General features: G+C 57.9%; 1 protein-coding gene across 3 annotated transcripts in view; it reads right to left on the minus strand.

Annotated features, from left to right (window-relative positions):
- POLN (DNA polymerase nu) overlaps nucleotides 1-12,898 on the minus strand; it is a 65,978-nt gene that overhangs the window by 36,818 nt on the left and 16,262 nt on the right. For 2 of the 3 annotated variants that reach the window (XM_054688491.1, XM_037530647.2), the window contains exons 6-10: nucleotides 9,799-9,905; nucleotides 6,297-6,454; nucleotides 5,447-5,515; nucleotides 5,263-5,323; nucleotides 4,649-4,713 (exon numbers count right to left, since the gene is read on the minus strand). In XM_054688491.1, coding sequence (XP_054544466.1) covers nucleotides 4,649-4,713; nucleotides 5,263-5,323; nucleotides 5,447-5,515; nucleotides 6,297-6,454; nucleotides 9,799-9,905 — 460 coding nt within the window. Of the gene's footprint in view, nucleotides 1-4,648; nucleotides 4,714-5,262; nucleotides 5,516-6,296; nucleotides 6,455-9,798; nucleotides 9,906-12,898 lie in introns of all 3 variants that reach the window. The other variant, XM_037530646.2, reaches the window with a different exon arrangement.

Genomic DNA, 12,898 nt, shown 5'->3' on the forward strand with positions numbered 1-12,898 from the left:
CTTCCAGTGGGGACCCACAGAAAAGGGTCACAAACAACCGGACAAGCCCGGAAGGAAAAGAGCAAAATCAACATCCAGATAAAAGCTGCCATTGTCACCTCCCCACGGGTCTCACCCACATCTGTGTCACCCCGTCCACGACCAAAAGACAAGCGCAGTTTCTTCACGTGTCTCTAGGCTCCATGCGCCTCCTCCAGGTCTCCTTCTGGCTCCATCCTGCTTCCTTCCTCAGTCTCTTCTGCAGCTTCTCCTCTCCCTGCTCAGCTCCACCCTCCCTTGGGTGGGGCAGGGAACCTCCCCCTTTCCTGGGACCACCCTGTTACAATGGGACTGAAATTTTGGAAGATGTTTACAAACGAGTCCAGAGAAGCTTGCAGAGGGACACGTATAATGCAAAAAGTAGTATTTAGACAAAAAAAAGAAGAATCCAGAAGCAACTGCCTCAGCTTGAGTATGCCCTGCAGTCAGGACAGGACATGACAAAAAGGAAAAGGAGGAAGAAAGCATTGAAGTGCAGATGATGGACCCTGCCAGGAATGTCGCTCCTCAGGAAACAGAAAATTCAGTCACAGGTTACTGGATCTCCGAGAATTTAAGAGAGAGTATGATAAAATAGCACAGCAAATTCACACATGAACGCACTCCTTGTGTTAAAGCACAGCAGCAGTGGATACTACAGAGAAAAACAAAAGACGGTTTCAAACAGAAAGAAACGAAACAGAAACATCTCTTCAGAGCAGAACTAGGGTAGGACCAGGAAGCACAGGCAGCTGAGGGCAGAGCCCCACAGGAGCCAGGCACGAGGCCCTTCATGCAAGGAAGGGACTGGACGTGCCCCCTCCTGGTGAAGGCTGGACCAGTTACTGTTCCTAACAGGTCACCCCAAAGAGGCGAGTTTTGTTTGCTCACATCTCTGTGGCTCAGCAATTCGGGGGCCCAGCTGGGTGCCTGTGCTGCCTGCAGCTGCATGGAGAGAGATCTGCACCTCTCCCATGACATTTATTTCAAATATTTTGCCCATTTAACGCAGTTTTTTTTAATTGTGTTCGCTGGCTTTTTAAAATTGATACTTCTCTGATAGTCCACGTGTAAGTCTTCTGTCACATGCGTATACGTCAGGCCACAAGACGTACACCTCTGACCACAGTGGGATGAGGTTAGACATCAACAACAAAAGGAAAATTCATTAAATTTTTGAGATTAAATGGTGCATTTTTAAGCAATCTTGAGGATATTCTGTTAAGTGAAATAAAACAGTCACAAGAGGACTCACTGTAAGATTCCATTTTTATGAAGCACTTAAAGTAGTCAAAATTATAGATAGCAAAAATGGAGGGTGCCAGGGGCTGGCAGGGGGGACAGTTATTGTTTAATAGGTACAGAGTTTTGGGCCTCCCCTGGTGGCGCAGTGGTTGAGCACTGGGCTGCGAAGCTGTCTGCAGCCTCCATAGCGCCGGTTCGATCCCCGGCCGCCAGCGAGGGTCCCACATGGCGCGCAGACCTCTCCTGCCGCGCCCACTGCTCCCCTCAGCAGTGTATTTTGTCAGTCTGCCTGTTCTGTTCCCCGCTCTGGCTCTGGTGAATTCTCTCACCCTCCAGCGCTTCTGACTGTACCCAGTGCTTGTATAAATAAACAAATAAATCTTTAAAAAAAAAATAGGTAGCACAGAGCTTCAATTTGACAAGAAGAAAGAGCTGTGGGCGGCAGTGGTGAGGCTGCACCACCAGCCACCACGTGACTGTACCTAACTCTGCTGAAACATGCACTCAAAAGTGGTTATGGGGGTACATTTACATTAAGTATATTTTAACACAATTAAAAAAAAAAACATTCTTAAGGAGAACATAACAGAATCCAGAATGTCTATAGCTCCTCATGCACGATATCCAGGATTCAACTTCAAAGTACGAAACATGGAGAAACAAGGAAGCAACAGAAGATGGCTCCAGCACTGAACCTTAAGCAAACAGGGATTTTAAAGCATGGATTGGGCCTCCCTGGTGGCGCAGGCGGTTGAGCGCAGCGCTGTGAAGCTGTCCACAGCCTCTGCAGTGCCGGTTTGATCCCCACCGGCCTCGGAGCAACCCACATGGCACAGCAGACCTCTCCTGTCTCCCCGCTGCTCCCCTCAGCAGTGTATTTCAGTCAGTCTGCCTGTTCTGCTCCCCACTCTGCCTCTGGTGAATCTTCTCACCCTCCTGCACATCTGGCCTGTACCCTGGTTCTTGTATAAATAAATAAATATATCTTTTTGCAAAAGATTTTTATTTATATATATATATAAGTATTTTTATTTATATATTTACCCATAGTTTTTAATGTTATAACTATATCTGAGATTTAAAAAAAAAAATCACTGGACGGGCCTAATGGCATGATAGATACAAGAGTTGGAAAACTCTTACCTATGAAAATAGATCAGTAAAAATTACCCTGTCTAGAAAACAGAGAAGATATTATTTGAAAAGCGAGGGGGAACAGTGCCTTAGTATATACAGAAAAATATCAGAGCCCATTCCCACCCACGTAGAGGAGGGAAAGAATGAGACAGAAATAATATCTGGAGGGGAAAAAGCAGCTAGAAAAATCTCCCAAACTTGGTGATATCACAGATTTAAGAACACTCCAGCAAATCCCAAACAACAGAAACAGAACTCACACCACAGTTTAAAAAAAAAAAAATGCATAGTCACTGAAGTACTCACCAATGAAAAAAGTACATAAAAAGAAAAAAATCACTCTCCATGCAGCAGCAGCAGCAGATGAGCCAAAAGGCCTCACAGGCACATGCAGGGACTACAGGGGAAGGAGGAGCCCGCCCACAGCCAGCCCTCAGGGCGCCCACCCGCCCGCTGGGCAAAGCGCACAGACTGGGAGGCCAGGCCAGGCCACAGTACACGTCAAGTTTGTGTGTGCCATGGTGGCCCAAACGTCCAGGTGCAGAGAGCGCAGACTGTGGCAGCTGCCCACCGTGGTGCCAATGGCTGCCCGTTGTCAGAAGCCTTCAGCCCACTGCTGAGGAGCGGCTACAGGCTGCTGGGGGCTCTGGGAGCCCTGAATTCTCACTGGGCTGGTGAAGATTCCACAGACAGATTTTTGGAGGTTATTCTCACCAACCCACCCCATCAAGGTATCAGAAGGACCCTCAAACCCAGGGTCACGACGCCGGTAGGGGTATATGGGGTTCAGGGATGATGCCAGTAGGCCAAGGCTGGGGGGGCGGGGTGTCTCGGCAGGGCCCCGAGCCTCACCATGCAGCGCTCACCACCCCGCGTCACGGCGCCTAAGCTGCTCTGGAGAGCCCTCTCCTACCCAGTTAGCAGCTCAGGACAGTCACGTCCGCTTTAATTCACAGGTGAAGAGAGTCTGCAGACTGCCTCACAAACGCACCTCATGTGGTAAAAGTCGAAGTGCAGTGGTCTGTGGAGACAGGGGTGCTGTGTCCTGTTTCCAGTAAGACGAAAGCTCTGTCTGTGGAATCTCTCCCGGGAGTTTTATGCCCGTTTGCTGTAACTGGAGTAAAGCGAACCAGGCGAAGGGAGTGCAGAAGCAGCTCCCGGCGGACCATGACCTAAAGGCCAAGGCCAGGGAAGACTTTTGATATGATGTGGGAGCACTTCCCCAGCCTGCAGGAGGGGAGATTTCTTAGGCAGGACACAGGAGCACTGAAGAGAGCAGGTGGTGACAGCTGAGCCTCCTGCGCCTCTAGAGACGGTGAGTGCGTAAAGGTGGGGGAGGGGCGAGAAGAGGCCAATCATCCGAACAGATGAAAACATCCCATAAACCAGGAAGGAAAGGACAGAACTCCAGATCACAGGCGCAAGACGCTGCTTCACCAGCGAGGAACACCTAACAGCCAGGGAGACAGGAAGAGCCACTCCAGCTCATCGCTGCTCAGGAAATAAACAAAATCATAACAAGACAGACAACCAGAAGATTCCTTGCCAAGCGCTGGAAGACAAGTCTGCGGCCCTCAGGTGAGGGCGTCGGTGACAGCGCCCACACCCTGCAGGTGCGACCTTGGCGAGCAGCCCCAGGTGGGGCCCTTGCAGACGCCCTGACCTGCACCCAGCACGTGTGCCCTGGGCCCAGGAGACAGCCAGGGGCTGGGGTGGGGGGCCCGGCTTGGTGAGACGTCACCCACGGGGGAGACTGCAGGGGTGGACACGGGCCTGGGTGGAGGGGGCGAAAACGGCGGCAGCACCACCAGTCACCACCCGAGGAGAGCAAGACTGTCTGGACCCCAGGGGACCGTGAGGAAGAGCAGCACTAACGCGGCGAGGCCAGGGCCAGGCTGCCCGCGCAGGGCTCTCCACGGCTAAGGCCAGCCCCATGCTCGGGCCCTGCCGGCGGGCACCCTGGAGTCCCCCACCTGAAGCAGGCGTTTCAGCGCGTCGCTGTGCATCCCTCTGTGATTTTATTTTCCACTTAGGAAGTTTCGGTTTTGCTTTGAATTCTCCTCACCAGGCTACAGAGGACAGTGTCCTTCGAGAAGCAGCTAACTTGTGAGAAGGACACTGAGGACAGTGTGCTCACGGGGCAGGAGAGGTAACACTGGCTCTGTCCTCTGAGGGGGTGGGAGATCACCCCGCACTGCTGCGGGAAGACCGTCACACAGAGAGGAAAGTGGCCTGCAGGATCACGTACCCCCAGAAGCGCTGACATCCTCTCCATCTCTTCTCGGTCCACCTGCACGCGGTGGCTCTCCATGGCTGCGAGCCCAAAGCAGGCGAGGTCTGAGTCAGGGTGGGGCAGGGCAGGGCTGTGCTGGGTGGCCTGGCCAAGCGCCCCTCGGCTCCTGTACTCGGGCCCAGCAGTGGCAGCGGTGGCGCCCCCTCGCCCTGGAGGGGCAGGGCCCGGCCAGCTCTGCTGCAGGGTGCTGGGCACAGATCTGCTCTCCTGGGTGCCCAGCAGGGCCGGTTGAGAGGAGGCCTCGCCAGCCTGGGACAGCCGCACGAGGGCAGAGGGACAAGAGGCCACATGCCAGGGCCAACGTCGGTGCCAGCATCCATATCCAGACAGGCTCCCTGCCCATGCTGCTTTCAGGAGTGTGGCAGCCAGGCTGAGGTGCCCCAACCGGGCTCCTGGCAGAAGCGGGCAGCAGGATGGGATCCCATGTGTCCGCCCTCCCCAGAGGACATGCTGCACCCGTTACGGAAAGGAGGGAAGCAGGGCGCTTCAGTGCCACCCGCCACACAAGTCATAACAGTGGCCCCAGGCAGCCTGGAGATGCCCGCGGGAGGACGCGCCCATCGGCCCACCTGCCAGAACCGGGATCAGAGGCAGCTCCAGGGTGCAGAAGAGTCTCCACAGCCCGCGGGCCTGTGGGGTGGTAAGGAGGGTGTCATCGTGCCCGTCCTGCAGCCCCTCCCCTCCTGAGAGGCTGCTCCCCAGTGGGCTGCGTGGGAAGGAGACAAGCCCTGGGCAGCAGACCCCAGTGCTTGCCTTCAGCTGGGCACAGAGGCGCACGGCCAGTCTGTAGAGCATCCTCAGGTTCGCACAGACATTCTGGTTCTTTAAAAGATCAAAGGAAGTATTAGGCCGCGATGCTCAGTCTAGCACGTGGCCAAGCTCCCACGGCCTCCGCCCACCATGAGCAAGCCGAGGGCCATGGGCTGCCCAGAGGACAGGGACGGGGGCCTGGGGAGTAGCCTAGCCACAGGGGCAGAGGCCCACTGCAGCCCTGGCACCGGGCTCATTCTCCCCCGCCCAGCCGGCACCTTACTGTGCCAGGCCCACACTGTCGGGCGGGCCCTCCGCCTGAGCTGGTGGCGGCTGCACCCCTGGCATGGGGCCCAGTCACGCTGGGGCTCGGCCCTCTGTGCATGGTCAGTCAGGGGGCAGTGCCTCCCCAAGGCTGCTGCCACGGTGGCACGGGCTGCGGCCTGCGCTGCTCCCACTGGGTGCCTCCGCGGGGGCCTCTTTTCCTTGCCAGCTGTGGGCAGAGCCCAGAGCCACTTCCTGGGGCCCTCTAGGAGGGCAGAGAGACACACCCGGGGCAGCTTCGGAAGCTCCCCGTGTGGACAGAGGGTAGCCACCACATGCCTTCCAGGCGCCGGTCAGCAGCACTGAGAGGCACAGGCAGTGGTGCCCACGCTGTGAGCAGGCTCTGGGACAGGCCCCGGAGGAAGGAGGTCGCCCATGGCCCCCGACGGCCTCAGAGCGTGGTAGCGGTGTAGCGCGAGCAAGCACAAAGCCGAGAGTGCTCCTTTCCTGGGGGGCTGTGACGCAGAAGCTTCCACAGAAGCATTAGGATTAGCTGAAAGTTGATAAACCCTCATCTTAAGGCGCTCACCGCAGGTTTTCTTGCGGTGTCTCCACGCGTGCTGCTCACTTGAACGGTGATGGGGTTTTCAAGGTACTTTGCCACCAACTCTTCAAAGGAGGGGCTGGCGTCGCTGGGGTCTATTAGCCAGGCAGCGATGCTGGGGTCCAGCCCCACAAAATCAGTGGCTGCAGAGGAAAGGGTCGCACAGCCAGATGACAAAGCGAACCAGCCAGCGGCACTTTCCTGCTGCTGCAAGCGTCCAAGACGCAGATCAATAAGGTGCCTCCACCCCTCAGGTCACAGGGCAGGTGCCAGCCCCGAGCCCCGAGCCTCAGAAGGGGCGGAGAGCAGCTCTCAAACCCGGCCCCGTCCACGCCGTGGAAGCGGAGCCCAACACTGGCAGGGCCAGCCGACCTGCATTCAGAGCTCGCGGGAAATGTGGGGCAGACGGAGGCCACGCTGCAGCTGCCTCCACCCCGGCCCTCCTGCGCCCAGTCCCCTCATTGTCCCCACCGGTTCTTCAATCCCGTCTGTGAACCCCGGCCGCCCCCAACCCCACATCTGGGCACGCGGGATGCGGGGCTCCTACAGGGGTGAGTGCCGCAGGCTGGGTGTGAGGGCGGCCACCTGCGGGGAGCCTGGGCACAGGCTGGGGCTGCACCTTGGTGGAGGCCCCTAGAACACCCCGCGGGAGGGGCCGCCACCCCAGCGCCTGCCTCTCGTCCGAGAACGGGGAGGCACTCCCGTGAGAGCCTGTGAGACACCGTGAAGGGCATCTCCCAAAAGACATTTGCTGAACGGTAGGGTGCGGCCCACCTCAGCGTGTGGGGGCTGGGAGGAGCAGGGCAGGTGACAGGGCAGAGAGAGACCTGAATCTCAAGTGACTGCATTTCGAGTTACCTCAACATTTTGAACTGTGCTAGACAAAAATATGGAGTTTGCCTTTAAACAAAGCTGTGGTTACAGAGCACGCAACACTGAACAGTTTCCTTCCTGGCATCCAGTGGGAGAGACTTCCGCTTACCAGTGCAGCCGTGACCCCTCTGGGCGGCTGTCAGGGACGCCGAGTCAGCAGGGCTGGGGCCCCAGCTGGCAGGGAGCCTCAGGCACGCTGGCCCTGTGCTGCCCTAGCGGGCTGCGCGGCACCAGGACGCAGCCTGGCAGTGCCCTATTTTGCCCGACCTGCCTTCCCAAAGCGCTAGTGTTCCAGCACTGAGGGGCGTCACCAACAGACATCTTTGAAAGTCCCGGGGGAAGGGCCGACAGCACCAGAATGGTCCGGGGCCGTTCCTGCAAACACTGGCAGTTACGAAACCGGAGCCTGTCGGGACCCATCAGCCCACACTGGGAGGGCCCACCAACGTGACAGAGGGGCCGGGTGAGCAGGAGCCAGTGAGTGAGAAGAAAAATCACGGGAAACTTGAAAGATGTGAGGAAACGGACACTGGGCTCCGAGCAAAGACACATATACATGCCAGAGGAGATGCAGCAGAAGAGCAGGGCTTGGGTGGCACAAGGACACCGTCAGTCTCCACGCCCCTCCGTGGGGAGGCCCAGGGTCAGGGCTCGCAGCTGGTGCTGCCCCCCAGATCCAGCCTAAACCTGACCAAGTCTGGCTCCAGCTGTCGAGTCTTCGCCCGTGAGAAACATTCAGAGAGAGAAGAATGTGCTGAATGGCAGGAAGGGGCTAGAGGCCCACAGGAGCATCAGCCTGGACCTTCGACGACGAACCATCGCGAGGAAACAAGATGGCGGGGAGGAGAAACCGGTCAGAGACACGTAAGAAATATCGCACTGACCCAGGGCCACCATCTGCCGGGAGTCAGCTCAGCTCCCACAAGGGCCCAGTCCCAAAGCAAACCCTGACGGTGTCTGACAGCCAGGATGACTGCTAGTTTGGGGGGGATGGTGATGGTGTCACCTTAAATGTGAAATCCTCGTCGTTTGTGACGAAACTGAAGCATTTACAGATTAATCTCACGCGTCTGGGATGGGCCACAAGCTAACCCGGGAGTGGTGGTCTGGAGGCGCAGGGAGTGCAGAGGAAGGAAGACCGGCCCAGGGAGACAGCTGCCGGCTCAGGCAGGGCCCGCTGCTGCTTCCCTGCAAGTGTGGGGGTTCATCCCTCACACCTACCCGTCCTCCAACTCAGGACCCTCAGGACACAGGCCAGCTCCGCCCCCCTCCCATTCCATCACTCCCGACACCATCTGCTGGGAGTCAGTTCACTTCCCACAAGGGCCCAGCCCTGACATCAGGGGGCGACTTGGAGCCTCATCAGTTAGCTCTAAATTGGGGGTTCCCAGGACCTCCTTGGGTGCCCTTACTTGCTGTAACAGCCCAGGACTCAGAACAAGATGTCACTGACATCTGTGGATTATAAAGGTACAGCCTGGGAACCCCAGGGGGAGGAGATGCCCAGGCGAGGCAGAGGAGGCGGGTGCCCCCCCCAGCACCTCCTGGTGACCCCACACTGACGGTCTCCAAGTCCAACCCTCTAGGGGTCTGCGTAGTTCCGTGGCGGGACCCATCTTCCCTTCCTCCTGCGGCGCACCTGGAAGGTGCAGCCCCTGGCCGGCCAGGGCCATGCCTCGGCGCACAGAAGACCCCGCCGCCCACGAGCCCATGTGTCTCGGGGCCGTGAGCAGCAATCCTGGACAAAGACCAGACTCATATTTGTTACTGTTTTACAGGCGTCTCTGCACACGCTGGGGGTTTCGACAGTCAGCAGGGCTTTCCAATGTCTCACTGTGGGCGTCTGCAGCCACAGACAACCCGAGGAACCGTGCGGGGCGCACTCAGCCGCACCAGGCCCTGCCACGAGCGCGAGGCCTCGGCAGCTTGCCCACCGCCTACACAGATGGTCACGGGAGGTCCTGACTGTTTCAAATGAAAGGTAAAGACATGTGCTCTGCTGTTCTGATGTTAATTACTCTGGGCTGCAGTTTAATGCTAAGAAAGTTTATAAGCTCTTTAGGGCGACAAGCCCTACCTGACCACACACTCTGGACGTTGATCGTTCCTATTGTAAATGACAAAATTACCGGGCCTTCCCGGGTGGCGCAGCGGTTGAGCGCTGGGTTGCGAAGCTGCCTGCAGCCTCTGCAGCGCCGGTTCGATCCCCGGCTGCTCCCCGGCCACCGGAGGAGGGTCCTGCACGGCGTGCAGACCTCTCCTGCCGCCCGCTGCTCCCCTCAGCAGTGTCCTTCGGTCCTTCTGCCTGCTCTGCTCCCCGCTCTGGCTCTGGTGAATTCTCTCACCCTCCCGCGCTTCTGACTGTACCCAGTGCATGTATGTATGTACGTATGTATGTACGTATGTATAAATAAATAAATAAATAAATAATCTTTAAAAAAAAAAAAAAGACTAAATTACCACGGACTTGCAAAGTCCAGTCACGAAAACACAGAGGGAGCCGCCGTCTCCCTCAGGGTGCGTGTCCGCGGGGGGCAGGCCCTGGGAGCGCTCCGTGCCCAGGTGGGCTCACAGGTGGGGTCACCGCTAAGCTGCGGTAGAAACCGTCACGTACCAAGCCGCCAACTGCCATCGCCACCCAGAAACCGCAGCACGGCGCGCACAAAATCCTTCGCGTTGAAACAGACGACAGGACATTTCAGTATCTGAAGCAGCAGGGCCCTGGAGAGGAAAAGCAGTTCAGTGACAGACCTTCCTTCAGAACTTGGGCATTGCCCTGGAACCCTTCACACCCCTGCCAGGTAGCTCAGGTGAGGCCCGGAGATTAAATGGCTCTCCCGAGCCACAGCACTGCCGAGGGCTGAGCCAGGGTCTGGGGTGGAGTCTGGGTTTCTGAATCCAACCAAGTCTCTGCGTCTAACCGTTAGTTCTTTGTCAACAATAAACAAAAGAGAGCGAACGTTCTGGGTGGCCAGAAGGGGGTGTGCGGCTGCCGGCAGGCCCCACCGAGACCTCCTTGCAGTAACTGGCCTCCGCAGGTCCGGGAGGCTCCCGGGAGAGGCTGAGGAAGGAGAGCCGCACATGCCCCGTCCACAGTCAGATCTCGCCGGCACGCCAGACGCATCAGGCTTTCTGCAGCCTCCGCGCCTGTGCTTGGCCACGGCTTCCCTGGCGAGGGCGGTGGGCTGGGGCTGTCCGGAGGGAGAGCGCAGTCTCAGAGGGCAGTTCCGGGCTCCTGGGGCATGGGAGAGGGGGAGCGGTACAGGGGGAGGGGAGAGCACCTGTGAGGAGGGAGAATGGATGGTGCTCGGGCTCCTGGCTCTGCGGGACTGAAACAAGCCCCAGAGAAGGCCACCAGGCGCCCGCTCTCCCGCCAGCGTGAGATGCGGAGATGCGGCCGGCTGAGCAGTCTGTCTTGACAAGCAGCAGCAAAAGAACTTTTTTTCTTTCTTTTTTCTTTTTTAAAGATTTATTTATTTATGCATACAAGAGCTGGGGTACAGGCCAGAGGCGTGGGAGGGTGAGAGGATCCACCAGAGACAGAGCGGGGAGCAGAACAGGCAGACGGACCGCAACACACTGCTGAGGGGAGCAGCAGGACCGGCCGGCAATCAAACTGGTGACACGGAGGCTGCGGACAGCTTCACAGCGCTGTGCTCAACCCGCTGCGCCACCGGGGAGGCCCAAAAGAACTTCTTGTAAGACAAAGCAGCTGAATCAGCGTGTTTTATAAGTCGATACGTAAGTTGGAGCTAGACCGGAGTCCAAGAAAGGAGAAGAGCTGAATCTCAAGGTGGCCCAGGTCTGGCTATGTCTGAGGCCCGCTCCTCATCTGTGAAATGGCATTAACGAGGCCTCGCACACAGAAGCAAGAGCGTGAAGAGAGCCCGTGTGTGAAAAGGGCTCGCACAGCTATTTGACAGACGTTATGGAACACGTTCTGTCCAAATAATGATTTATCGTGTATTCGCTTAAACATGGTGCATTTAAATGTACTTTGAACCTCAAAGATACTATCGTGGGATCGGGATTCACCGATTCTAATTCTATGGTGCTTGAGGCAATGCGTCCACATGGTGGCTCTGGAACTTACATTAGCTCTCAATACTCACATCCTGCATGCTAACATCGAGTAAGTATCTGGCCCGTGCACTCTGCGGTACTGCTCTAGACACGGGACACAGAAACGTACAACACCTACGCCCCGCCGCGAGAGCTGGGGCAGCACAGCCAGGAGGGGCCGGGCGGGCGGCGGGCGAGGCGGGTGGTGGGGCTGAGCGGCGGGCAGCCTCACATAGGTGTCAGGGAAGGCCGTGCCGAGAGGGGAGCACCCGAGCCTGCACATGAAGGACAAGGTGAAGGGAGGTTCTTTGTGGAAACATTTAGTCAGGCAGCGCGCTGCCAAGGCTGCCGCCTGTGTGTCCGCGCAGGCCTCTCCGCTGACAGACCTGTCCCTCTGGGGGCGGCTCTTTCTGCCCGCTGTGTCTGTGCAAGCGTCCTTTCCTTTCCTTCCCCTCTTTATAATAATCCTGCCCTTTTGAATAAAAAAAGAAAGAAAACCATAGCCAATAAACGAGGAGGAAGTGACAAGCGTGAGGAACGACCACTGGACGTCGGGGAGAGGTGCGGCGGGCACCTGAGCGGGGTCCGCAGTGGCCGCCAGATACCAGGGCTCTGGCTCACGGAGGCGGGCGCTAGAAGAGGCCGCCTCACTGCTCTTCTGAAGGAAAATGATATAAAAAGGAAGTTACGGGTTTCCTGGGGACAGACACTGTCCCTGTCATGACAGGAATTCCTGTAGGGTAAGCGCCTGACGTGAGGCCTTGGGTGGGAGGGTAAGTGAATGGCATTAGCTTCTGACGGCCAGACAACCCTGTCAACAGACAGCTGGCCAGAGCAGACACTCCGCGAACTGCCCCTCGCAGCTATCAGCAAACATCCAGGCACAGAACCACGCTGCTCCACCGCGAAGGCCCCTGTTCAGAAAGCCCAGGGTAGCCTGGAGAAGCGGCAGCTGGAGAGACGTCTCTGCTCCCTCCAGGCTCTGTCAGGCGTTAATCGCACTGACCTACTCCCCGAAGCCGCTGGTGGTTTCTGTAGTCCTGGAGGCTCACGATGGCGAAGGCCCGGGGGTCCTCAGGATTCTCAGTGAGACCATCGCTGTCGACGGCAGACCCGAGAGCCAGGAAGGCTGTGAGGCAGGCAGGGTCAGGGCCGGGCTCTGCCTCCTCACCCAGGACCTCCCTGAACTGCTCCTCAGGGCAGCAGCTTCACGGAGCTCCCTCGGCAGCTGAGACTTGAATTCAGGCGGCCAGTGGAAGCGGATGGCCCGGCCCAGGCAGCAGCTCCAGTCAGGCTCACAAAAGGAGCAAAAAGGCGGCAGAGAGAACACAGCCGCCAAGCACACAGAGCTGCTGCGTCGTCAAGGAAGGGGCCACAGAACCACGTCCTCCTGCCCTGCAGCCCTCGCAGGGCAGGCCCAAGGGGACGCCGAGCCTGGAAAGGAGAGGCGCCGCGGAGCTCTGGGCGCCTTCTGTTCGGAGGCGCGGAGCGAGGGTGTGGCAAGGAGCCACATCTGGGCCTCCCCCGGCCTCCGGCCCACTGCCCACTTCTCGTGGAGAGGGTGGTGCAGATCCCAGCTCCCACGGAAGGGAGGTGCCTCCATCCCAGAAGCTCTCAGGAGAGAGAAGGGCCAGTGTTAGCCAAAGTTTCCA

This window comes from Talpa occidentalis, unplaced genomic scaffold, assembly GCF_014898055.3.
Source record: "Talpa occidentalis isolate TD23 unplaced genomic scaffold, MPIMG_talOcc4v2.1 talOcc4.6, whole genome shotgun sequence".
NCBI lineage: Eukaryota > Metazoa > Chordata > Mammalia > Eulipotyphla > Talpidae > Talpa > Talpa occidentalis.